The sequence below is a fragment of the Chiloscyllium plagiosum genome, unplaced genomic scaffold (genome assembly GCF_037043375.1).
Source record: "Chiloscyllium plagiosum isolate Xiang-an unplaced genomic scaffold, Cpla_swu_hap1 HiC_scaffold_33, whole genome shotgun sequence".
Lineage (NCBI taxonomy): Eukaryota > Metazoa > Chordata > Chondrichthyes > Orectolobiformes > Hemiscylliidae > Chiloscyllium > Chiloscyllium plagiosum.
This window is the reverse complement of record NW_028270171.1, coordinates 29,812,745-29,837,641: the sequence shown is the minus strand read 5'-3', so window position 1 is coordinate 29,837,641 and position 24,897 is coordinate 29,812,745. Positions and strand designations below refer to the sequence as shown.

The 24,897-nt window shown below is 44.3% G+C and overlaps 1 protein-coding gene across 2 annotated transcripts in view; it reads right to left on the bottom strand.

Moving 5' to 3' along the window:
* Positions 1-14,638: 14,638 nt before the first annotated feature.
* cby1 (chibby 1, beta catenin antagonist) overlaps positions 14,639-24,897 on the bottom strand; it is a 60,276-nt gene continuing 50,017 nt past the window's right edge. The window contains exon 5 of one of the 2 annotated variants that reach the window (XM_087978122.1): positions 14,639-16,248. In XM_087978122.1, coding sequence (XP_087834248.1) covers positions 16,168-16,248 — 81 coding nt within the window. In that variant the 3' untranslated portion in view covers positions 14,639-16,167. Of the gene's footprint in view, positions 16,249-24,392; positions 24,561-24,897 lie in introns of those variants that run through there. The other variant, XM_087978121.1, reaches the window with a different exon arrangement.

Below are 24,897 nucleotides of genomic sequence, written 5' to 3'. Positions count from 1 at the left end.
AGAAAAACAGAAAATGCTGGGGAAACTCAATGGGTCTGGTAGGGTCTGTGGGGAGGAAAAGAGTTAATATTTTGAGTCTAATCTGATTCTTACATTTGAACTAGGAGTGGGAGTAGGTGATTCAGCCACCGAGCCTTGCTCTGCCATTTAATACAATAACGCTAATCTCATTTTGACCTCATTCACTTTCCTGCCTGCTCTCCATAACCCTTCAGCTCATTACTAACGAAAAATCCAACTCTTTCTTAAATTTACGTAATGTCCAAGCATCCGCTGCACTCTGGGGTCATAAATTCTACAGATTCACAGCCCTTTGAGAGAAGTAAGGTCTTGTCCTCTCTGTTTTAAACCTGCCACCCCTTATCCAATTGGCACTATGGCCTGGACTGGACTGTACTCCTCCAAGGTGTCGTCACTCCCAGCAATCTCCTGGGAGAGTAGCCCACACCTGGGGAGGCCTGCACTTCCTACTCTTCCACCATCCTTTCCTCTCACTGTCTGTGGGGTGACTACCTCCTGGAACATACAATCCAAGAAAGTGTCCTCTTCCCTGGTGCTTATCATGACTCCTGTTGGCTCTCATGTTCAGGTATTCCTGAGCTCAAGCTGAAACAACGGGAGACATTTCCTACTTTAGTGATCACCTAGGGTGAATGAAGGGTTAAAAATTCTCACATGGAATTGGACCTGAGCTGCTCATCTCTATTGCCTCTTTTCTAACCTAGTGTTATGATCCTGAACATGACATCAAGTTTATATTATGAGCTGATTCCTAAAGTAGATAAATTCAAGATCCCAGGAATCTACTAAGAGAATAATACCACAAGATTCCAGTTTTGAACAAACTGAACCTAACTTTTCATGATGAGAAAAATCAAAGGATCTACAATGTAACTGATAATGCAACATTTCAGGACAAACATGAGTTAACACATCTGATAGACTGCACTTGAAATGTTTGATGTGCTCAAAGATTCCACACAGATGTTATTGAAACAGTGGATCAGTAAGTCTCATTAAAATTCTTCACTTCTGAAGATTTAGTTTTGGAATTACCCTCTCCAAGTTGGACTGCCCAACGATTGTTCATGTTGTGGTCAGTCAATCACAACATGTAGCAGGGTTGTTGTTATGGGTATTAGAGCCATAGAGCCATAGAGATGTACAGCATGGAAACTGACCCTTCGGTCCAACCTGTCCATGCTGACCAGATATCCCAAACCAACTTTCCCAATATTGACTGGAACCTTCTTAGTGCAGATGGTTTACATGGAGCCATTTTTGTCAGGTTGTTCAGGAGGATTTCCTTCCTCAGTACGTAGACAGACCGATGAGGAGAGAGGCCATTTTGGATTTGGTGCTCGACAATGAGCCAGGACAGGTGTCAGATCTTGCAGGGGGAGAATACTTTAGTGACAGTGACCACAACTGCCTCACATTTGCCATTGCCATGGAGAGGGAAAGGAACCAAGGGAAGATAGTTAATTGGGGAAAAGGAAATTTTGCCACTATCAGACAGGAGTTGGGAAGTACAGATTGGGAGCAATTGTTCCACAGAAAGGGCATAGCAGACATGTGGAGACTATTTAAGGAGCAGTTGTTGCGAGTGATGCACAAATCTGTTCCTCTGAGACAGGCAAGAAGGGGTAAGATTAAGGAGCCTTGGATGATGAGAATGGAGGAACTTCTCATCAAAAGGAAGAAGGCAGCTTACGTAAGGTGGAGGAAGCAAGGATCTAGCACAGCTTTAGAGGATTTGCTAGAAAGGAACTCAGAAATGAATTGAGGAGAACCAGGAGGGGGCATGAAAAAGGCTTGGTGGGAAGGATTAGGGAGAGCCCAAAGGCATTTATTCATACTTGAGGAATAAGAGAATGATCAGGGAGAAGGTAGGGCCGATCAGAGATAACGGAGAGAACTTGTGCGTGGAGTCTGAGCAATAGGGGAAGCCATAAATGGGTTTTTTGCTTCTGTTTTCACTAAGGGAAAGGACATTATTGTGAATGAGAACTTTGAGGAGCTGGGAAACAGGCTTGAACAGATCAAGATAGAGGAGTTTGATGTGCTAGAAATTTTGGCAAACATTAAGATTGATAAGTCCCCAGGGCCAAGAGTGTGGTGCTGGAAAAGCACAGCAGGTCAGGCAGTACCTGTGGAGCAGGAGAATCAATGTTTTGGGCATAAGCCCTTCATCAGGAATGAGGCTTTTGTCCAAAACATAGATTCTCCTGCTCCTCGGATGCTGCCTGACCTGCTGTGTTTTTCCAGCACTGCACTCTCGAGTCTAAGCTCCAGCATCTGCAGTCCTCACTTTCTGCAAGTCCCCAGGACCAGCCCAGATTTATCCTAAGCTGTTCTGGGAAGCAAGAAAGGTGGTTTCTAAGCTGCTGGCGAAGATCTTTGCTTCCTCACTCTCCATGGGAGTCGACCGGAGGATTGGAGGGAGGCGCATGTTGTTCCTCTTTTCAAGAAGGGTAATAGGGAAATCCCTGGCAATTACAGACCAGTCAGTCTTACATCTGTGGGCAGCAAGGTTTTGGAAAAAATTCTGAGGGATAGGACTTATGACTATTTAGAAAAGCATAGCATGATAAAAGGCAGTCAGCAAGGCTTTGTGAGGGGCAGGTCATGCCTCACAAATCTTATTGAGTTCTTTGAGGAGGTAATGAGACAGGTTGATGAAGGTCAAGCAATGGATGTGATGTATATGGACTTCAGCAAGGCATTTGATAAGGTTCCCCATGGTAGGCTCATTCATAAAGTCAGGAAGTGTGGGATATAGGGAGATTTGGCTATCTGGATTCAGAATTGGCTGGCTGACAGAAGGCAGAGAGTGGTCAGTGGTAAGTGGGGTCCTGCAGGGCTCTGTTCTTGGGTCCCTGCTCTTTGTAGCTTTTATAAATGGCTTGGATGAGGAGGTTGAGGGGTGAGTTAGTAAATTTGCAGATGACACAAAAGTTGGAGGTGTCATTGATAGTATCGAGGGCTATTGCAGGCTGCAGCACGACATTGACAGTATGCAGAGCTGAGCTGAGAAATGGCAGATGGAGTTCAACCTGGATAAATGCGAAGTGATGCATTTTGGAAGGTTGAATTTGAATGCTGAATATAGGATTAAAGACAGGATTCTTGGCAGTGTGGAGGAACAATGGGATCCTGGTGTTCAAGTGCATAGATCCCTCAAAGTTGCCACCCAAGTGAATAGGGTAGTTAAGAAAGCATATGGTGTTTTGACTTTCATTAACAGGGAGATCGAGTTTAAGAGGTGTGAGATTTTGCTACAGCTCTACAAGACCCTGGTTAGACCACACTTGGAATACTGTGTCCAGTACTGATCGCCCTAATATAGGAAAGATGTGGAGATTTGGAGAGGGGGTTTACCAGGATGCTGCCTGGATTGGAGGGCTTGTCTTACAAAGAGAGGTTGACTGAGCTCGGACTTTTCTCTCTGGAGAGAAGGAGGAAGAGAGGTGACCTGATCGAGGTATGCAAGGTAATGAGAGCCATGGATAGAGTCAATAGCCAGAGACTTTTCCCCAGGGCAGGATTGACTGGCACAAGGGGTCATAGTTTTAAGGTGTTAGGAGGAAGGTATAAAGGAGACGTCAGAGGTAGGTTCTTTACACAGAGAGTTGTGAATGCATGGAATGCATTGCCAGTGATAATGAGGGAAGCAGAGTCATTGGGGACATTTAAGCGACTGCTGGACATGCACATGGACAGCAGTGAATTGAGGGGTGCGTAGGTTAGGTTATTTTATTTTACGTTAGGATTGATCCTCGGCACAACATTGTGGGCCGAAGGGCCTGTTCTGTGCTATACTTTTCTGTGTTCTGTGTTCTATGTTCTGTGTTCTGTGTTCTATGTTCTATGTTCTGTGTTCTGTGTTCTGTGTTCTAAGACCAAGGTTCCCGGGAGCTTTGAGTCTGCTCCCAAGCTTCTAAACATCAACACAATTCCAAGTTTGAGCAGCTTGTTTCACTGAGCTACTGCTGAATTTCCCTAAGCTCCAATCTTTCTTCAGTTTATTAAGTAAATATCACTTGTGGGCCTCCTTCAGCCTGCTCACAGCTGCATTGAATTATCAATAAACCCCAGGAAATTCTACCCAAGCTGCCTGCAATTTTGTTTTAGATTAGATTACATTACCGTGTGGAAACAGGCCCTTCGGCCCAACAAGTCCACACCGACCCGCCGAAGCGCAACCCACCCATGCCCCTACATTTACTCCTTACCTAACACTACAGGCAATTTAGCATGGCCAATTTCTTTGGACTGTGGGGGGAAAGGAGAACGTGCAAACTCCACACAGTCAGTCGCCTGAGGCGGGAATTGAACCCGGGTCTCTGGCGCTGTGAGGCAGCAGTGCTAACCACTGTGCCACTGTGCTGCAATCTGCTCTGAGCTGCAGTTCTCCTGTTTCAGTTTCCTCCCAGCTCCAAACTGCAACCAACTCCTCTCTCAGCAAACACAAATACATTGAAACCAGGGAACCTCCTTAAATCCTACCCATCTTGAGGGTGACACAGCTTGACCTGGCTTTTACATTAAAAATCCTCATTTTCAATTCTTCTTTCTCATCAAGAGTTTTCCAAATTTTTTAAGCCAATTTAGATCTAACTCCCAATCAGCCAGACTCTCGGGACTGGGATGTAAATCCCACACCCTCCAGATCAGCTGACTGAACCCTTCTAACTGATAACCCCTTAAAGCAACAGGACACCAGCATTTAAATTGTAATGGATTCATACATATTTTAATTGTATTCATTTGATTCTTCAGTTACACTTTATTTTCTAATGCTAAAAAATTATATACTGAAACACATCAATTAGATAATCATAATTCTTGTCCGAACTTTAAATTTTAACTAATGTCTCTTAGATCTGCTCAATGCTAACTCTCTTATGTATTCATTTACTCATGATTAACTTGACTAAAATTTAATCAGTTTCATCAGTTGAGCTGTCAATTTCATTACTTTTCTGACTTGAGTTTTGTTTTATTTAGTCTTTCTTTCATGGAGGTACAGGTAACACTAACAGGGCCAGCATCTCTTTTGCCCTCAAATGGAGTAACTTTCCAGGCCACTTCAGAGGGTAGCTAAGATTCAAAGTTTGTGAGAAGATTTGTAGCTCGGGTGCTCGTTGTTGTGGTTCTGTTCGCCGAGCTGGGAATTTGTGTTGCAGACATTTCATCCCCTGTCTAGGTGACATCCTCAGTGCTTGGGAGCCTCCTGTGAAGCGCTTCTGTGATGTTTCCTCCGGCATTTGTAGTGGTTTGAATCTGCCACTTCTGATGGTCAGTTCCAGCTGTCCGCTGCAGTGGTCGGTATATTGGGTCCAGGTTGATGTGCTTATTGATTGAATCTGTGGATGAGTGCCATGCCTCTAGGAATTCCCTGGCTGTTCTCTGTTTGGCTTGTCCTATAATAGTAGTGTTGTCCCAGTCGAATTCATGTTGCTTGTCATCTGGGTGTGTGGGTACTAAGGATAGCTGGTCATGTCGTTTCGTGGCTAGTTGGTGTTCATGGATGTGGATCATTAGCTGTCTTCCTGTTTGTCCTATGTAGTGTTTTGTGCAGTCCTTGCATGGATAGTTAAGGTTCAACCACATTGCTCTGGGTCTGGAGTAACATGTGGACCAACCCAGGCAAAGATGAGGAAAGGGAAGGAAATGTACAAAAATGAAGGGGAATCTCATGGTCACCAGTTATTACTGAGACTGGTTTCGAATTCCAGATTCATTAATTGAATTTAAATTGCTATGCACTAAATGGGCCTCAGGATTACTTAATTCAGTTACCTTGCCACTGGACCACGTCTTCCCACAGTTTTAAACATTTGCCGAGCTTAAACAGCAAGAAAAACTAAACACATCAACCAAACATGTATCCGTTTCCTCATTTCCCCTCTCCCTACCTTATCCCAGTCCCAACCTCCAACTCCACACCGCCCTCTTCACCTGTCCATCGTCTTTCCCATCTATCCACTCCACCTTCCCCTCCAACCTATCACCTTCTCCCCCATCTTTATCGCATTGTCAGCTACCTTCTCCCCAGCCCCACCCCCTTCCCATTTATCTCTCGGCCCCCCAGCCCACAACCTCGTTTCTAATGAAGGGCTCATGCCCAAAATGTTGACTCTCCTGCTCCTCTGATGCTGTGGGTACTTTTCCAACACCACACTCTCTATTGTGATGCCTAACGTGCTGTGCTTTTCCAGCACCACTCTCTACTGTGATGTCTGACATGCTGTGCTTTTCCAGCACCACACTCTCTACTGTGATGCCTGACGTGCTGTGCTTCTCAAGCACCCACACACTCTACTGTGATGCCTGACGGACTGTGCTTTTCCAGCACCACACTCTCTACTGTGATGTCTGACATGCTGTGCTTTTCCAACACCCACACTCTCTACTGTGATGTCTGACGTGCTGTGCTTTTCCAGCACCACACTCTCTACTGTGATGCCTGACGGACTGTGCTTTTCCAGCACCACACTCTCTACTGTGATGCCTGACGTACTGTGCTTTTCCAGCACCACACTCTCTACTGTGATGTCTGACGTGCTGTGCTTTTCCAGCACCACACTCTCTACTGTGATGCCGGATGGTCTGTGCTTTTCCAGCACCACACTCTACTGTGATGCCTGACTTGCTGTGCTTTTCCAACACCCACACTCTCTACTGTGATGTCTGACGTGCTGTGCTTTTCCAGCACCACACTCTCTACTGTGATGCCTGACGGACTGTGCGTTTCCAGCACCACACTCTCTACTGTGATGCCTGACATGCTGTGCTTTTCCAGCACCACACTCTCTACTGTGATGCCTGACATGCTGTGCTTTTCCAGCACCACTCTCTACTGTGATGCCTGACGTGCTGTGCTTTTCCAGCACCACTCTCTACTGTGATGCCTGACGTGCTGTGCTTCTCCAGCACCACTCTCTACTGTGATGCCTGATATGCTGACCTTTTCCAGCACCCACACTCTCTACTGTGATGCCTGACGTGCTGTGCTTTTCCAGCACCACACTCTCTACTGTGATGCTGCTGTGCTTTTCCAGCACCACACTCTACTATGATGCTGCTGTGCTTTTCCAGCACCACACTCTCTACTGTGATGCCTGACGTACTGTGCTTTTCCAGCACCACACTCTACTATGATGCTGCTGTGCTTTTCCAGCACCACACTCTCTACTGTGATGCCGGACGTGCTGTGCTTTCCAGCACCACACTCTACTATGATGCTGCTGTGCTTTTCCAGCACCACACTCTCTACTGTGATGCTGGACGTGCTGTGCTTTTCCAGCATCACACTCTCTACTGTGATGCTGGACGTGCTGTGCTTTTCCAGCACCCACACTCTACTGTGATGCCATTCCTGCTTGTTTCAGAAATGCACCAGTCAGATCCACTCTCTCATTTTCTACTTATGTCCACTGTTAGTGTCTTAGATCAGCTCAATGTCTACTGCCCTGTGACACCACTCCATATCTTTTTGGAAAACATTGTAGAAGGTAAATTTCTGACATTACCACCTTTAATTAAATAATAATAATATCCAAGCCTCTGTAAACGTTTCCAGAATAATTGCAATCAATGTGATACTATTATCACCAACACTAATCAGTACATTTGATACTATTAAATTAATGCAACGCTCTCCCTAAGAAAATTTGATATAATCCTTTTGAATTATTCTTGAAAGGGGACACTTGCTGTGAGGGAAAATGGAATTAATCAATCAGTTTTTAAAGGGCATTATAAGAACAATGAGATGAAGGATCTCTCTCTGTGCTGTATATTTCTACAAAACCAATCTCATTAGAAACTGTTGTGACAGACTCTTCACTGAGTAAAACACAGGGTTGAAACCTGCTCCAGGCGTGAGTGAAGAATGTGATGTTGAACTGAGGCCAATGAGAGTTAATGAGAAATGGGTGGAATAACAAACTGCTCAGTGTCTCGGTCAACGTTGAACTCTTATCCACCAGTACCTTCCATTCATCTTGTGTTTGTTTGCAGGTACATTGAGCTACAAATTTCATCAGGCAACTTCAGAAGCTACTCCCCATTTCCACTGCCACATTAAAGCAAAACAGAAATGTTCTCTGGTGCCGGGACCAAGGATGTTTTAGAGCGGTTTCAACGTCTTCTCAAAGGGGAGCATGAGCAGTCAGAGGTTGTTGTACACATTGGTACCAACAATACGGTTAGATAAAGGGATGAGGTTCCTGCAGAGCAAATACAGGGAATTAGGCTGGAGGTTAAAACGCAGGACCTTATGGGTGGTAATCTCTGGACTCTGGGCAAGACTGATGAATTAAACAGCATTTATTTCAGTGCAAGAGGCCTGACAGATAAGGCAGAGGAACTCAGGTCAGTGATAGGAACATTAGACTGGGATATCATAGCAATTACAGAGACATAGCTAAGGAGGGGACAGGACTGGCAATTCAATGTTCTAGGGTACAAATGCTATAGGAAAGTTAGGGGTGGACAAGAGATGGGGGATAGTGGTGTTTTTGATTAGGAAAACATCACAGCAATACTTCGAGAGGATATTCCTGAGGAATCATCCAGTGAAGATTTATAGGTGGAACTGAGAAATAAGAATTTGGGCAACACAATAGCTCAGTGGTTTCCACTGCTGCTTCACAGTGCACCCTCGAGTGGGAGTTTGCACATTGTCCCTGTGTCCGTGAGGGTTTCCTCGGGGTGCTCTGGCTTCCTCCCACAGTCCAAAGATGTGCAGGTTAGGTGGATTGACCATGCTGAACTGCCATAGTAGCCAGGGATGTACAGGCTACGTGAATAAGTTTGTAAAATTATAAAATGAGAAAAGCATTGCACTGTCCCTTTAAAAGATGGTGCTTTTTCTGTACATAGAGAGTTTTAAACAGTGGATGTCTGAACGGCAGCTCAGGGGTGTTTGCAAGTGCACCCGAATTTAAACATTTTATATTGAAAGGCCAAGTTGCAGTTTTTGTCAAGACAGCAGGTTTTAAATTAGCCAATTAATTTAAATCAGGTCCTTAGCTACCAAAAATTGATTAAATTTAAATCTGATGGTTTTGACAACATAGGACCAATGCTATTGCATGAAAGTGATATGTCATCATGGGTATTAAAGAAGGGAGCAGTTGGACAGAGCCCCAGAGCTAACTGGCATCTGCTAAGAGACAACAGCTCTCAGCTCTGAGAGGATGCACCAACTATTTACCACAGTACCACGGCACACCATCTAAAGCCCTGTCAGAAGAATCTGCAGAGAAAACATTTCTGACAGAAGGATGAGTGGAGAAGACACAGAAAGGGGCAGCACAGTGGTTAGCACTGCTGCCTCAGCGCCAGAGACCCGGGTTCAATCCCCGCCTCAGGCGACTGACTGTGTGGAGTTTGCACATTCTCCCCGTGTCTGTGTGGGTTTCCTCGGGATGCTCCGGTTTCTTCCCACAGTCCAAAAATGTGCAGGTTAGGTGAATTGGCCATGCTAAATTGCCTGTAGTGTTAGGTGAAGGGGTAAATGTAGGGGAATGGGTCTGGGTGGGTTGCTCTTCAGAGGGTCGGTGTGGACTTGTTGAGCCAAAGGGCCTGTTTCCACACTGTAAGTAATTTAATCTAAAAAAACGTTCCAGAAGGCACGTAAGCTGGCTGTAATTTCAACACTAAATTCTATTATTTTGTTATATAAGTGGGAACTCTATTTATTGGAACAGCATACCATTATTTTCTTGCATTATTCAGGAATAGTTAGTAGTTAGAGGGCAATTGTTCAGTCTGTTAATAATTTAATAAATTTGTTCACTGTTAGATAAATAAATTGTTACTTATGGAGTGTAAAGTGAGTGTTAAGGATTTCTGTCACTTAACCGCTAGAAGTTGCTGAAAAAAATTGGGTTACACCCCTTCTTACACTTTTTTTTAACAGATTATAGGGGGAGGCACTCCCTTTTGGGTGTTTTGTTTTTAGTTCTAGGGGAGTGTCAAACTCCACTCTATAACATAGTCATGAGAAATGCAGGGTTATAGGGTAGTGGGGTGGCTCTGGGTGGGGTGGCTTTTCAGAGGGTCAATGTAGACCTGATGAGCTGAAAGGCCTGCTTCCACACTGTAGGGATTCTAAGGTGATATGAAGAAGTGGGTGATCACTTTAATAGGATTGTACGATAGGCCCCTCCCAATAGTCATCAGGAAATTGAGGAGCAAATATGGAGCATGATTCTGGTCAGCACATTACAGGAAGGATGTGGAGGCTTTGGAGAGGATGCAGAAGACGTTTACTGGGATGCTTCCTAGATTAGAGGGTATGAGCCATAAGGAGAGGCTGGAAAATCCAGGGCTGTTTTCTCTGGAGCACCGGAGCCTGAGAGGGTGGGGAAGGGGAATGGGGGTGGGTGGGAAGGGCATGGGGGGCTCTTAATAGAAATCGATAAAATTAAGAGATGCACAGATAGTGTTGACAGTCAGGATCTTTTTCCCCAGGGTTGAAATGTCTCACATTAGGGGACATGCATTTAGGGTGAGGGGTGAAAGTTTGAAGGAGATGTGAGGGCAAGGTATTTTTTAAACACGGAGAGCAGTAGGTGTCTGGAACGTGCTGTCAGGTATGGTGGTGTAAGTAAATCGGATAGGGGTGTTTAAGGGGCTTTTAGATAAGCACATGAATATTAAAGGTATGGAGGGATGTGGACCAAGGGCAGGCAGAAGGTATTAGTTTGATTTGACATCATGTTCGGCACAACATCGTGGGCCGAAGGGCCTATTCCTGTGCTGTACTGTTCGATATTGTATGAGATCGCACATACTTGTAAGAATAATAGGGTTATAATACTAGGCAATTTTAACCTTCCAAACATCAACTGGGGTGGCACAGTGGTTAGCACTGTAGCCGCACAGCGCCAGGGACCCAGGTCCAATTCCAGCCTCAGGCGACTGTCTGTGTGGGTTTTTTTCCGGGGTGCTCCGGTTTCCTCCCACAGTCCAAAGATGTGTAGTTGAATTGGCTATGATAAATTACCCATAGTGCTAGATGCATTAGTCAAAAGGAAATAGGTCTGGGTGGGTTACTCTTCGGAGGGTTGGTGTGGACTTGTTGGGCTGAAGGGCCTGTTTCTACACTGTAGGGAAGAATCTAATCTATTCTAAAACTGGGACTGTCATGGTCTTAAGGGCTTGGATGGGTGAAATTTGTTAAGTTCAGGAAAACTTTCTCACTCAATGTGCAGATGGACCTACTCAAGAAGGGGCAAAACCCAACCTCCTCTATAGGGAAATAAGGCAGAGCAAGTGACTGACATGTTGTGGGGGAGCACTTTAGGACCAGTGACCATAACTATACTCATTTTAAAATAGTGATATAAAAGAATAGGTGTGGTCCACAGGTTAAAGTTCTAAATTGGGGCAAGGCCAATTTTGATGGTGTTAGGCCAGGAATTTTAAAAAATTGAATGGGGGAGGCTGTACTCAAATAAAGGGATGTCTGGCAAGTGGGAGGCTTTCAAAGAGAACAAAGAATTCAGGGTATTGCATTTTGGTAAAGCAAACCAGGGCAGGACTTACATAGTTAATGACAGAGCCCTGGGGAGTGTTACAGAACAAAGGGATTTGCGGGTACAAGTTATAGCTCCTTGAAAGCGGAGTCACATGTAGACAGGGTGGTGAAGAGGGCTTTCAGCATGCTAGCTTTCATTGATCAGACCACTGAGTATAGGAGATGGGACATCTTGCCACAGCTGTACAAGATCAACTAGGAGAAAGTGAGGACTGCAGATGCTGGAGTACCAGAGTTGAAAAATGTGGTGCTGGAAAAACACAGCAGGCCAGGCAGCATCCGAGGAGCAGGAGAATCAACGTTTCGGGCATAAGCCCTTCTTCAGGAATCATTCCTGAAGTTTTTCCAGCACCACATTTTTCAACAGCTGTACAAGATGTTGTTGAGGCCGCATTTGGAGTACTGCATGCAGTTCTGATCGCCCGTCTATAGTAGGATTTATTAAACTAGAAAGAATGCAGAAAAGATTGACTAGGATGCTATCTGGATTGATTTGGATTATAAGGAAAGATTCGATAGGCTGGAACATTTTTCCCTGGAGCACAGGAGACTGATGAGTGACTGCAGTGACTTCATAGACAGCTTTTAAATCATGAGGGGCATAGATAAGGTACATAGCTGAGTGCTTTTTCCCCACGTAGGGGAATCTAAAATGAGAGTATAGGTTTAAGGTGAGAGGGGAGAGATACAAAAGGGTTCAGAGGAGCACTTATTTCACACAGAGGGTGGTGAGTGTCTGAAACAGGCTGCCAGAGGTAGTGGTGGAAGTGAGTACAATTTCAGTTTAAAAAACATTTAGACAGGTACATGAGTGGGATAGATTTGGAGGGATACGGATCAAATGCAGGCAAATGGGATTAGTTTAAATTGTGAAAACTGCACAGCATTGGCAAGTTGGGCTGAAAAGCCTATTTCCATGCTGCAGACCTCCCTGTCAGCACAGCAGCTAAGTGGTTAGAACTGCTGCCTCATAGTGCCAGGGACCCAGGTTTGATTCCAGCCTCGGGAAGTCTGTGTGGGCTTCCTCCGGGCGCTCTGGTATCCTCCCAGTGTCATAAGATATTCAAAGTTTGGGTGAAGATTTGTAGCTCGGGTGCTCGTTGCTGTGGTTCTGTTCGCCGAGCTGCAAGTTTTTCTGCAAACGTTTCGTCCCCTGTCTAGGTGACATCCTCAGTGCTTGGGAGCCTCCTGTGAAGCGCTTCTGTGGTGTTTCCTCTGGCATTTATAGTGGCCTGTCCCTGCCGCTTCCGGTTGTCAGTTTCAGCTGTCAGCTGTAGTGTAAGGTTAGGTGAATTAGCCATGCCAAATTACCCGTAATGTGCAGGCTAGGGAAATGTAGGGTTATAGGGATAGTAAAGGGGTTAGGTCTGGGTGGGATGCTCTTCAGAGATCAGTGTGGCCTTGATAGGCCAAATGGTCTGCTTCCAGACTGTAGGGATTCTGTGATGAGAGATATCAAGGCTAAACGAAGGCATACACCAGGCACAGACAGCAGGGATCAAGTGAATCCCTTGAGAATTATAGGGGATATAGAATAACGTTTTAGAAGGGAAATCAGGAGAGCTAAAAAGGGGACATGATATAGCATTGGCAGATAGGGTAAATGAGAATCCAAAGAGATTCTACAAGTATATTAAAGGGAAAACTAAACTTGGGAGAGAATAGGGCCCCTTAAAGATCAACGAGGCTATGTGTGGCACCACAGGAGATGGGTGAGACCTGAAACAAATATTTCTCATCAGTATTTACCTGTAGAAACACATGAAAGGTAGGAAACTTTAAGAAATAAATAATGATGTTTTGAAAAGAGCACACATTACAGAAGGGTTGCTGCTGGAAATCTTAAAATGCATAAACGTAGATAAATCCTGAGACCTAGTCAGAGTGTAGCCCAAGGACATTACGGAAAGCTAGGGAATAAATTGCACGGTCTCTATCGACAGCCTCAGGGGAGGTGCTGGAAGACTGGAGGGTGGGTAATGTTGTGCCATTTTTTTAAGAAAGGCTGCAAGGAAAAGGCAGGGAACTACAAACGATTGAACCCTAACGTATGTGGTGGATAAGTTGTTGAATGGGATTAGGAGAGACAGGATCTACAGGCAAGGTCTGATTAGGTATAGTCAGCGTAGGTTTGTGAGTAGGAAATTGTATCTCACAAATTTGAGTTCTTTTGAAGAAGTGACCAAGAAGATAGATGAAGGCAGAGCAATAGGCATTGTCTACATGGACTTTAGCAAGGCCTTCAACAAGATTCCATTGACTGGTTAGTAAGGTTACATCATATTGGATCCAGGGAGAACTATCCAGGGATACCCAATTGGCTGGACATTAGGAGATAAGAGTGTGGTGGTAGAGGATTGTTCTTCAATCTGGAGGCCTGTGCTGAAACTAGTGTTGTTTGTCATTTATATAAACAATTTCGATGATAATAACGAATGCATGGTTGGTAGGTTTGCAGATTACATCAAAATTGGCTGTTGAGTGGACAGTGAAGAAGGTTATCAAGAGTACAATGGAATTTTGATCAATTGGACCAGTGGGCTGAGAAATGGCAGATGGACTTTAATTCATATAAATGCAAGGTAATGCATTTTGGTAAGACAAACCAGGACAGTACTTACAAAGTTAATGGTACGGCCCTGGGAAGTGTGGCCAAACAGAGAGACCTAGGAGTGTAGATATGTTCCTTGAAAGTGGCATCACAGATAGACAGGATGGTGAAGGAGGCATTTGGCACACTTGCTCCCATCGACCAGAGCAGTAGGTACAGTAGTTGTAACGTCATGTTGCAGCTGTACAAGAGGCCACATTTGTACTGCGTACAATTCTGGTTGGCCTGCAATGGGAAGGATGTTGGTAAACTGGAAAGGGTGCAAAAATGACTTACAAGGATGTTACCGAGACTGGAGAGTTTGAGTTGTGAGGCCGGATAGGATCATGGAATGTCAACAGTGTGGAAGCAGGCCATTTGGCCCACTGAGACCATATTGACCCTCTGAAGCGCATCCCACCCAAGCCCACCCCCCACCCTATCCCTAATAGCAGAAACAGTCTCTAGTTAATGAGAGTCAGAGGACAGTGTTTTGAAATCCATTGGTTTTAATTACAAACTGAAAGAGACAGCAACAATTACAGAGAAACAAAGGCTTTGAGTTATACTTTGTGCTGGTTGACTTCCAATCCTGGAACCATTCTTACAGGATCAGAAATTAAGAAATCCCATCCCCAACATACTAGGCCTATAAAAAGGCAGCAGTTGACGGATAATTTGGTCCATATTTTCTGTTCTGTATAGTTTTTGACTGTTACAGAAAATCATTGGAGGAAACAAGAGTGTGCATCCGTGGAAATTTGGACGTGGAATGAGGAAGCAAGGGAAATGGAGGAGCAGGCAGGAAAGCAAAGTTTTGGCCAGAAATCCGATCACCCCTGATTTGAGTGAGCGGTGGAATGGGCTCGAGGGACCAAGATGCTGCCTCTTTCTCTCTTATTCTTCCGGTTCACCTGATCAGAGGAGCAAGTGAACACCAGTTCTCAGTGCAACACTTTATGCCATGACCAACCTCCCAATACACTCTCAGTGTTGGGGCATCTTCAGATTCAGGGAATTTAATAAAAAGCAAAGTGCTGTGAATGCTGAAAGCCTAAAGTGCTGGAATACTCAGCGGGTCTGCCAACATCTGTGGACAAGAAAATAGTTAAGGATTTGAATCCAATGAGTGATATCAGACTCAAAATGTTAACTCTTGCTTCTCGCTCCCAATGTTGCCGTACCTGCTGAGTTTCTCCAGCATTTCCACAGAATTTAGTCTCTGACACTTGTACACAAATCTCAGCATTAAAGGATGCAATGAAAATGTTTCACTGGGCTGAAGAGGAGTTTAAAAGCCAAGTGCTGGAAACTAACGAGAACAAGAAAAGTTAGAATAAATATCAATTCAGAGGCAGACATTGAAACAAACTTCTGTTGTGGGTGAGGATGGAGGGAAGAGAAAGATACAAGATGGGATCACTGCCCAATCACACTTCATTTGCAATTTCTTTTGGGGGTGGGGGGGGGGAAGCTTCAAGGTGAAACTATTGGCCAATCGCAATGAATATCTGTCCTACACAGTTGCCAGGAGTCTGAAACGAACAGTTCGTCACAACCCTACATATTAGAACACAGGGTCGAACGCATATGCTTCTGTTAATCAGTCCATTCAGAATCCTTTCGATGTTGGCTTCAAAAGTTTGACAGTTGTTTGGTTGAATGTTGCTTGAAAGTTTGAGCTACAAGTGTGTGGGGTATAAGGTTCCTAAAGCGACATCACATCACTCATTCAACAGATGGTATAGAAGGAAAGCTCTGTGAAACTATGACAGTCAATTGTCTCCAGAAAGTCTCTTTCTCCTTCCCCTGCAGGGTTAGCAAATAGATGCTGCCTGCTGGGTGATGGACTCCACTTCCTAGGCCCAACTGGAGATTTAATGCAAGAATTCAGGTATCTCCAAAGAGATACTACACACATTTCAATCTTTTCCTCTTGATGTTCAGCTACTTGTCCTCTGTCCCATCTCCCAGTGATGCACAGCTCTCACTGCATCTGTCAGTTTCATTGCACAGTCTGTCACTTTCTCTTACGGTTGTGGGTCTTGAGCTCCTCCAACTCTTTCTCCATCAGATGTGACTCTGCTGTTGTTTCAGACAGCTGCAAGAAAAGGAATTATCACTCGGGGTATCTCCAATCTCACCTCATTACTCCCTTAGTGCCCCAGCAATGCTGTCCATGCCCAAACATTCACCAGACACTGCCTCCTTTACCTGCCATGAAGCTTTATATTATATCGTTATTTTATATGAACTTGGGTTCTAAAGCATAGGTAAATGAACTTTTGGTTTTCAGTTCTGTGACGGTGACGTTTTTTTTAAAAAACTCATTTGGTTTCAGCAGTGGTCAAAAACAACATCTCCATGTGCCTTAAGCTAAATGACTAGATAAGCTACCAATAAGAGAATTGAAGTGCTTGCTAATTTCAGCTTTTACAACCCAGCGAATGAGGCTGGAAGTAGGTTCAGTTCAGAAGAAAACAATATCATACCACACGTGTGCTTTCGTATTCTCAAAGTAGTCAGAGGAACTGGGGAAAAAATACTGAGCTGTTTACTGAGATGTCAGTGAGAAAAGTCAGTGAGTTAGCCCGCAGCTCAGAGGAGATGGAGAGAGTCACATCTGCTGGATGTGCAGAAAGCTGTTGAAAGCAAACACTGACAACCTGACCAGTTGAGTAAGAAATTAGAGAGTGAAGATGAGAGTGATATGTCACTAGGAGTTGTGTCTCTCTAAAGGATATTGCTAGGAAAACTGCTGAATAGTTCCTGTTTGCTGTTTATAAGATATTTCCAAATTGTGTGATATATCTTCTTTTGGATAATAAAGTTATGTTCTTTTGTTAAAAATGTAATGGAGCCTTGTATGACTATGTTCAGTGGCTGATCAGAAATCCATTGAACATAACGGGGATCTGTAAATGTTTAAAAAACAAATGGATGAAGATGCTGAAATTAAAAATAGGAATCGTTATGAAGTATATTTCAAAATGGCTTTGACTGTTGCTAAGCCCTTTTTGGGAGTAGAAAATGTAACAGTGGATTATGCAAAATCTTTGAATACGTCTCCACTGAGAAAATTAATGACTAAATTGAAGGTAGAAATAAAAGCAGCATCTTATAAGGATGAGATGCTTAAATAGATTACATGGCATTTAGACTTTAAAAAAAGGAAATTGAAATTGAATTAGAATTAGAATCCCAACAGTGTGGAAATAGGCCCTGTGGCCCAACAAGTCCACGCTAATCCTCTGAACAGTAACCCACCTAGACCCATTCCCCTACACTATATTTACCCCTGACTAATGCACCTAACCTACACATCCCTGAACATTATGTGCAATTTCCCATGGCCAATCCATTCAGCCTGCACATCTTTGCACTGTGGGAGGAAACCAGAGCACCCGGAGGAAACCTCACATGAAGACAAGCAGACCTGGTTAGGGACGAACTGCGAAAAAATATTTTGATAATTCTTGAGACTTAAGTAGATGTGTGCTTAAAAATGTGTTGCTGGAAAAGCGCAGCAGGTCAGGCTGGGTTGTTCGGTATTGGGAATATGGGATGGCGTTTTTACAGTGGGCAGGGTGGGAAGAGGTGTAATCTAGGTAGCTGTGGGAGTCAGTCGGTTTATAGTATACGCCATCCCATATTCCCAATTCCTTTGCCTTCGCCGCATCTGCTCCCAGGAGGACCAATTCCAATACCGAACAACCCAGATGGCCTCCTTCTTAAAAGACCACAATTTCCCCTCAGACGTGGTTGACGATGCTCTCCACCGCATCTCCTCCACTTCCCGCTCCTCCGCCCTTGAACCCCGCCCCTCCAATCGCCATCAGGACAGAACCCCACTAGTCCTCACCTACCACCCCACCAACCTCCAGATACATCGGATCATCCTTCGTCATTTCCGCCACCTCCAAACGGACCCCACCACCAAGGATATATTTCCCTCCCCACCCCTATCAGCATTCCGGAAAGACCACTCCCTCCGCGACTCCCTTGTCAGATCCACACCCCAACACCAACCCAACCTCCACTCCCGGCACCTTCACCTGCAACCGCAAAAAATGCAAAACTTGCGCCCACACCTCCCCCCTCACTTCCCTCCAAGGCCCCAAGGGATCCTTCAATATCCATCAGAAATTCACCTGCACCTCCACACACATCATTTACAGCATCCGCTGCACCCGATGTGGCCTCCTATACATTGGGGAGACAGGCGCCTACTTGCGGAACGTTTCAGAGAACACCTCTGGGACACCCACACCAACCAAACCAACCGCCCCGTGGCTGAACACTTTAACTCCCCCTCCCATTCCGCCAAGGACATGCAGGTCCTTGGCCTCCTCCATCGCCAGACCATGGCAACACGACGCCTGGAGGAAGAGCGACTCCTCTTCCGCCTAGGAACCCTCCAACCACAGGGGATGAATGCGGATTTCTCCAGCTTCTTCATTTCCCCTCCCCCCACCTTTTCTCAGTCCCAGCCCTCAGACTCAGCACCGCCTTCTTGACCTGCAATCTTCTTCCCGACCACTCCGCCCCCACCCCCTCTCTGGCCTATCACCCTCACCTTAACCTCCTTCCATTCACATTCCCAACGCCCCTCCCCCAAGTCCCTCCTCCCTAACTTTTATCTTAGCCTGCTTGGCACACCCTCCTCATTCCTGAAGAAGGGCTTATGCCCGAAACGTTGATTCTCCTGCTCCTTGGATGCTGCCTGACCTGCTGCGCTTTTCCAGCAACACATTTTTAAGCTGTGATCTCTAGCATCTGCAGTCCTCACTTTCTCTTAAGTAGATGTGTGTCAAGTGTTAAAAATCCAAGGAACAGCTGTTCTGACAAAAGGTTATGAAGTTCTGGATTTATGGTCTAGTGATATTACAACATCACTACCACCTCCCTGCTAATGAGCACGTATGCAGTGTCCAGTGCATCCAGACACTTGTTATTAAGATTAGAATAGATTAGATTAGATTCCTTACAGTGTGGAAACAGGCCCTTCCCCATACAGATGGGGAAATGGACATATGTGAATTAGCAAGGAAATTGGACACCATGAGTTCTCCCAAACATTTTAATAAAATATCCAAAATCAAACACTAATTAGAGGAAGAAGATGGAGATACAAATCAATGACAGCACATTGTATCAGTCACAAGAAGTTTCAACGCAAGAAAGTTAACCAAGAGCCTGGAGTCACATGTAGGCGAGACTAGGTAAGGATGGCAGAGCTCTTTCCCTGAAGGATATTAGTGAACTACAGGAGTTTTTATGGCAATCAACAGTACTTATGTTGGTGCTATAGGCTAGCTTTTTAACCCAGAATTTTATTGAATTCAAATTTCATTTTGTATCATGGGGGGATTCAAACCCAATGCCAAAGCATTAGCCTGAAGTTCTGGATTTATGGTCTAGTGATATTACAACATCACTACCACCTCCCTGCTAATGAGCACGTATGCAGTGTCCAGTGCATCCAGACACTTGTTATTAAGATTAGATTAGATTAGATTAGATTCCTTACAGTGTGGAAACAGGCCCTTCGGCCCAACCAGTCCACACTGACCCTCCGAAGAGTAACCCTTCCAGACCCATTTCCCTCTGACTAATTGACCTATCACCAAGAGCAATTTAGCATGGCCAATTCACCTGATCTGCATATCTTTTGGACTGTGGGAGGAAACCGGAGCACTCAGAGGAAACCCACTCAGACACGGGGAGAATGTGCAAACTCCACACAGACAGTCACCCGAGGCTGGAATTGTTCCTGGTGCAGTGAGGCAGCAGTGCTAACCACTGAGCCACTGTGCCACCCTAAAGTTGGGAATGAATAAAGCACAGAGGAAATTGCACACTGAAAATGTCAAAACTATTGCATTTGGGAAATCTACAATTCTGAAATTTACAAAATTGGGACACTTACTTTGCATTCCTTTATTGAAACATAAACATAAGACCAGAAGCAATAGGAGCAGGAGTCGGTTGTTCAGCCCCTTGAGCCTGCTTCACCATTCAACAGGATCATGACTGATCTGATATCCCTCATATCCACTTTACTGTAACCTTTGATTCTCCTACTGTTCAAGAAACTATCTCAGCCTTAAATATATAAAAGGACACTGTCCCCATAGGACTCTCTGGCAAGGACACTCAACCCACTGAGAGAAGAAATTCCTTCTCATCTCAATCTTAAAATGGCACCCCTTTATTCTGAAACTATGCCCTCTGGTCCTAACCCCTCCCATGAGGGAAACACCCTCTCAGCACTGACCCTGTCAAGCCTCTTTCTACTCTTACATTAGTGCGGCACAGTGGCTCAGTGGTTAGCACTGCTGCCTCACAGCACAGGGGCTGGGGTTTGATTCCACCCTCGGGCGACTGTCTGTGTGGAGTTTGCATGCTTTCCCCGTGTCTGCGAGAATTTTCTCCCACAGTACAAAGATGTGCTAGTTAGGTGGATTGGTCATGCTAAGCTGCCCATAATATTCAGAGATGCGTAGGCTAGTCATGGGAAATGTAGGATTACAGGGATAGGGCAGGGCATTGATTTCAGATGGGATGCCTTCCGAGGGTTGGTGTGAACTGGTTGAGCTGAATAGCCTGTTTCCACACTGTGGGGATTCTATAATATCACAGCGACAGCTGTTCTCTATACTAGGAATCAGCCTGGTAAACTTTTGCTGCACTCCCTCTATACCTAGTACATGCTTCCTCAGATAAGGAGACCGAATCTGCACTCAGTAATCCATGTATAATCTCATCAAGGCCCTGTACAACAGCAGTAAGACATCCCTGCTCATGTATTTCAATCATCTCGCTTTGCCATTTGCCTTCTTCCCTGTCTGCTGCATCTACATTCTTACTCTCAGGATTACCCTGGGCTCACTGCACCCCTTCTTTTCCCAATCTATCATCATTTAGATAATAATCCACCTTCCTGTTTTTGCCACCAAGGTGGATAACCTCACATTATACTGCATCTGCCTCACTCACTCAACTTACACACAACACAGTGAAGCATCGTTGTAACCTCCTCACTGTTCATCCTACCACCCAGCTTTGTATTGTCTGCAAACTCAACGATTTAATTTCCTCATCTAAATCATTAATGTAAATTTTGAATAACTGGGGTCCAAGCACTGATCCCTTCAGTACCTGACTAATCACTGCTTGCCACTTAGAAAAAGACCAGTTTATTCCTATAATTTCTTCAGTATCTGCCAGCCAGTTCCCTTTCCATGTCAGTACGCCAGTCCCAATTACATGTACTTTCATTTCTAATCTCTTACATGGGACCTTATCAAAAGCCTCCTGAAAGTCAAAGTAAACCAAATCCACTGGCTCCCCCTCATCACCTCTATTGGGTATCTCTCTTAAAAATTCCATTCGATTCCCTTTCACAAATCCACACTGACTCTGTCCAACCCTGTCTTTGTTTTCCAGATAATGTGCTATCAAATATTTTATAATATCTTTCCTGCGGATCCCACAACTACACACAATACTCCAGCTGTGTCCTAACCATTTTTGATACAGTTCCAGCATAACCCCCCTCCTCCTGAATCTCTATGCCTCTGCAGGCAACTTTACCATTTGCCTTCTTAACCATTTTATCTACCTGTCTCGCCAACTTAAGTGACAGGTTCACGTGCACACAACGATACTTCTAATTCTCGGTTCTTTCCGAGGGTCCTACCTTTCATCATGCATTCCCTTGCCTTGATCGTCCAGCTCAAATGCATCACCTCACATTTATCTAGATTGAATTCTATTTGCCACCGATCAGCCCACTTGGTCGGTCCTTGTATATCCTCGTGTAATCTCACAAATATCCCCAAACCATTTCCCTACTAATACTGATTTCATTCAGTTGCTTATTTTCACTTGACTCCATGTTCCGCAACGTTTTTGGAATGTTACTGGTGCCCTTCTTTATGAAGATAGAGCCAAAATATCTATTTGATTGGTCTGCCATCTCTTAGTCCCTATTATAACTTCCCTTATTTCTTATTGTAAGGATCTACATTTGTCTTCACTAACCTTTTTTCTTCATATTCCTAGAGAAGCTTTTACAATCAGTTTGAATGCTCCCTGCGAGCTTACATTTGTCATACTCTATTTTCCCCTCTTAATCAATTACTTTGCCCTCATTTGCTGAAATCTAAACTTCACCAAATCCTCAAGTCTGCCATTTCTTTGGCCAATTTGTATAGCCATTTCTTGGATCTAATTCTATTCCTACCTTTTCTAGTAACTATGGTAATTTCCTATTTCAATTTTGTGCTAGATAGAAATGAACAATTATTGCAGCTCCTCCATGCACCCTTTAAATGCTTGTCATTGTCTATCCACCTCCATCCCCCAATATATCATAGCCAGCTCATGCCTCATACCATCATAGTTTCCTTTAGTTTAGATTCAAGACCCCAGTCTCTGAATCAAACCAGAATTTTAACCTAAATTCAGAGTCTAACACTTACTCAAAATTAACTTAAGAGGTTGGATTTTGAACCCACGCCAAGTGGGTTTTGGTCTGTGTCTGAGGGATTTAACCAATAACTTTTTCAGTATTTCCGGTTTTTTCATTGGGTTGGACAGTAAGTGGCAGGAATCCTCCTGGAGCGGCAATTTGAGAGTTTGTTTGTTATGCAAGAGTTTGACAATTGGAAAGAGCAAACATTGAAATAAAAATGAATCAGCTTTTGCTTAGCATAGGAGAATCAAGAATTCAGTTTTGCTAAGATTGGAAAGCTTTTGTTTTGCAGTTCACAGAGACCTGCCGAAGGTTAGAATCATAGAGATGTACAACACAGAAACAGACCCTTCAATCCAACTCATCCAATCAGATCAGATATTCTAAACTAATCTAGTCCTATTTGCCAACAATTGCCCATAGCCCTCTAAACCCTTCCTATTCACATTCCCATCCAGATGCCTTTTAAATGCGGTAATTGTATCAGTTTCCACCACTTTCTCTGGCAGCTCATTCCATACATGCATTACCCTGTGTATGAAAAAGCTGCCCCTAAAGTCCATTTTAAATCTTTCACCTCTCATCTTAAATCTATGCCCTCTAGTTTTGTATTTCCCCCACCCAGCGGAAAGGACCTTGTCTATTCAGCCAATCTAGGCCCCTCATAATTTTATAAACCTCTCTAAGGTCACCCTCAGCCTCCAACGCTCCAGGAAAAATAGCCTCTCTCAATAGCTCAAACCCTCCAACCCTGACAACATCCTTGAAAATCTTTTCTGAACCCTTTCAAGTTTCACAACATCTTTCCGATAAGGAGACCAGAATTGCATGCAATATTCCAACAGTGGCCTACCAATGTCCTGCACAGCCGCAACATGACCTGCCAACTCCTGTACTCGATACTCTAAACAATAAACGAAAGCATACCAAATGTCTTCTTCACTATCCTATCTACCTGCGACTCCACTTTCATGGAGGTATGAACCTGCACTCCAACGTCTCTTTGTTCAGCAACACGCCCTAGAAGCTTACCATTAGTGTATAAGTCCTGCTTTGATTTGCTTTCCCAAAATGCAGCACCTCACAGTTATCTAAATTAAACTCCATCTGCCACTTCTCATCCCATTGGCCCATCTGATCAAGATCCTGTTGTAATCTGAGGTAACCTTCTTAGCTGTCCACTACACCTCCAATTTTGGTGTCATCTGCAAACTTACTAACTGTACCTCTTATGCTCACATCCAAATCATTTATATAAATGATGAAAAGTAGTGGACCCAGCACCAATCCTTGTGGCACTCCACTGGTCACAGGCCTCCAGTCTGAAAAACAACCCTCCACCACCACCCTCTGTCTTCTTCCTTTGAGCCAGTTCTGTATCAAAATGGCTAGTTCTCCCTGTATTCCATAAGATCTAACCTTGCTAATCAGTCTACCATGGGGAACCTTGTCAAACGCCTTACTGAAGTCCATATAGATCACATCTACTGCTCTGCCCTTATCAATCCTGTTTGTTACTTCTTCAAATAACTCAATCAAGTTTGTGAGACATGATTTCCCATGCACAAAACCATGTTGACTATTCCTAATCAGTCCTTGCATTTCTAAATACACGTACATCCTGTCCCTCAGGATTCCCTCCAACAACTTGCCCACCACTGACATCAGACTCACTGGTCTACAGTTCCCTGGCTTGTCCTTACCACCCTTCTTAAACAGTAGCACCACGTTTGCCAAGCTCCAGTCTTCCGGCACCTCACCTGTGACTATCGATGATACAAATATCTCAGCTGGGTAATCCAAGATGGAGGACAGGAAACATTTCTGCCTGTAAGAGCTACTCCTTTTTTGAGGTATTTTAAGTGTTGGAGGTGATTTTCTCGAATTCCAGGAGCAGCAATTCCTGTTTTATATGCTGTTGCATTGTTTTGCAACTTTGGAAAAAAAAGTCAAAACAACAGTAGTTTTAAAAGGGAGAAGAACAGACAAAGGAAGCACATAGTGAGGTCAGTGCAGGAGAGAGAGAGAACTGCCTTTGCTGTTTGAATTCATGTATCTCTGGACATCGGAGTGCGTCTGGCAAAATTAACAAACAGTGAAATTCACAACTGATCTTGGAGGAACTGTTTGGGCAAAGTTCACAGCACAGAAGCAGATAAGTGTATTGTTTTTAAGTGGGACCAATAGAAAGTCTGCAGTAGTGAGTAGAGTGGGTTCTTTCTTGATTATATGCTTTTTGAGATATGTCTCTTGATTAAACTTAAAATATAA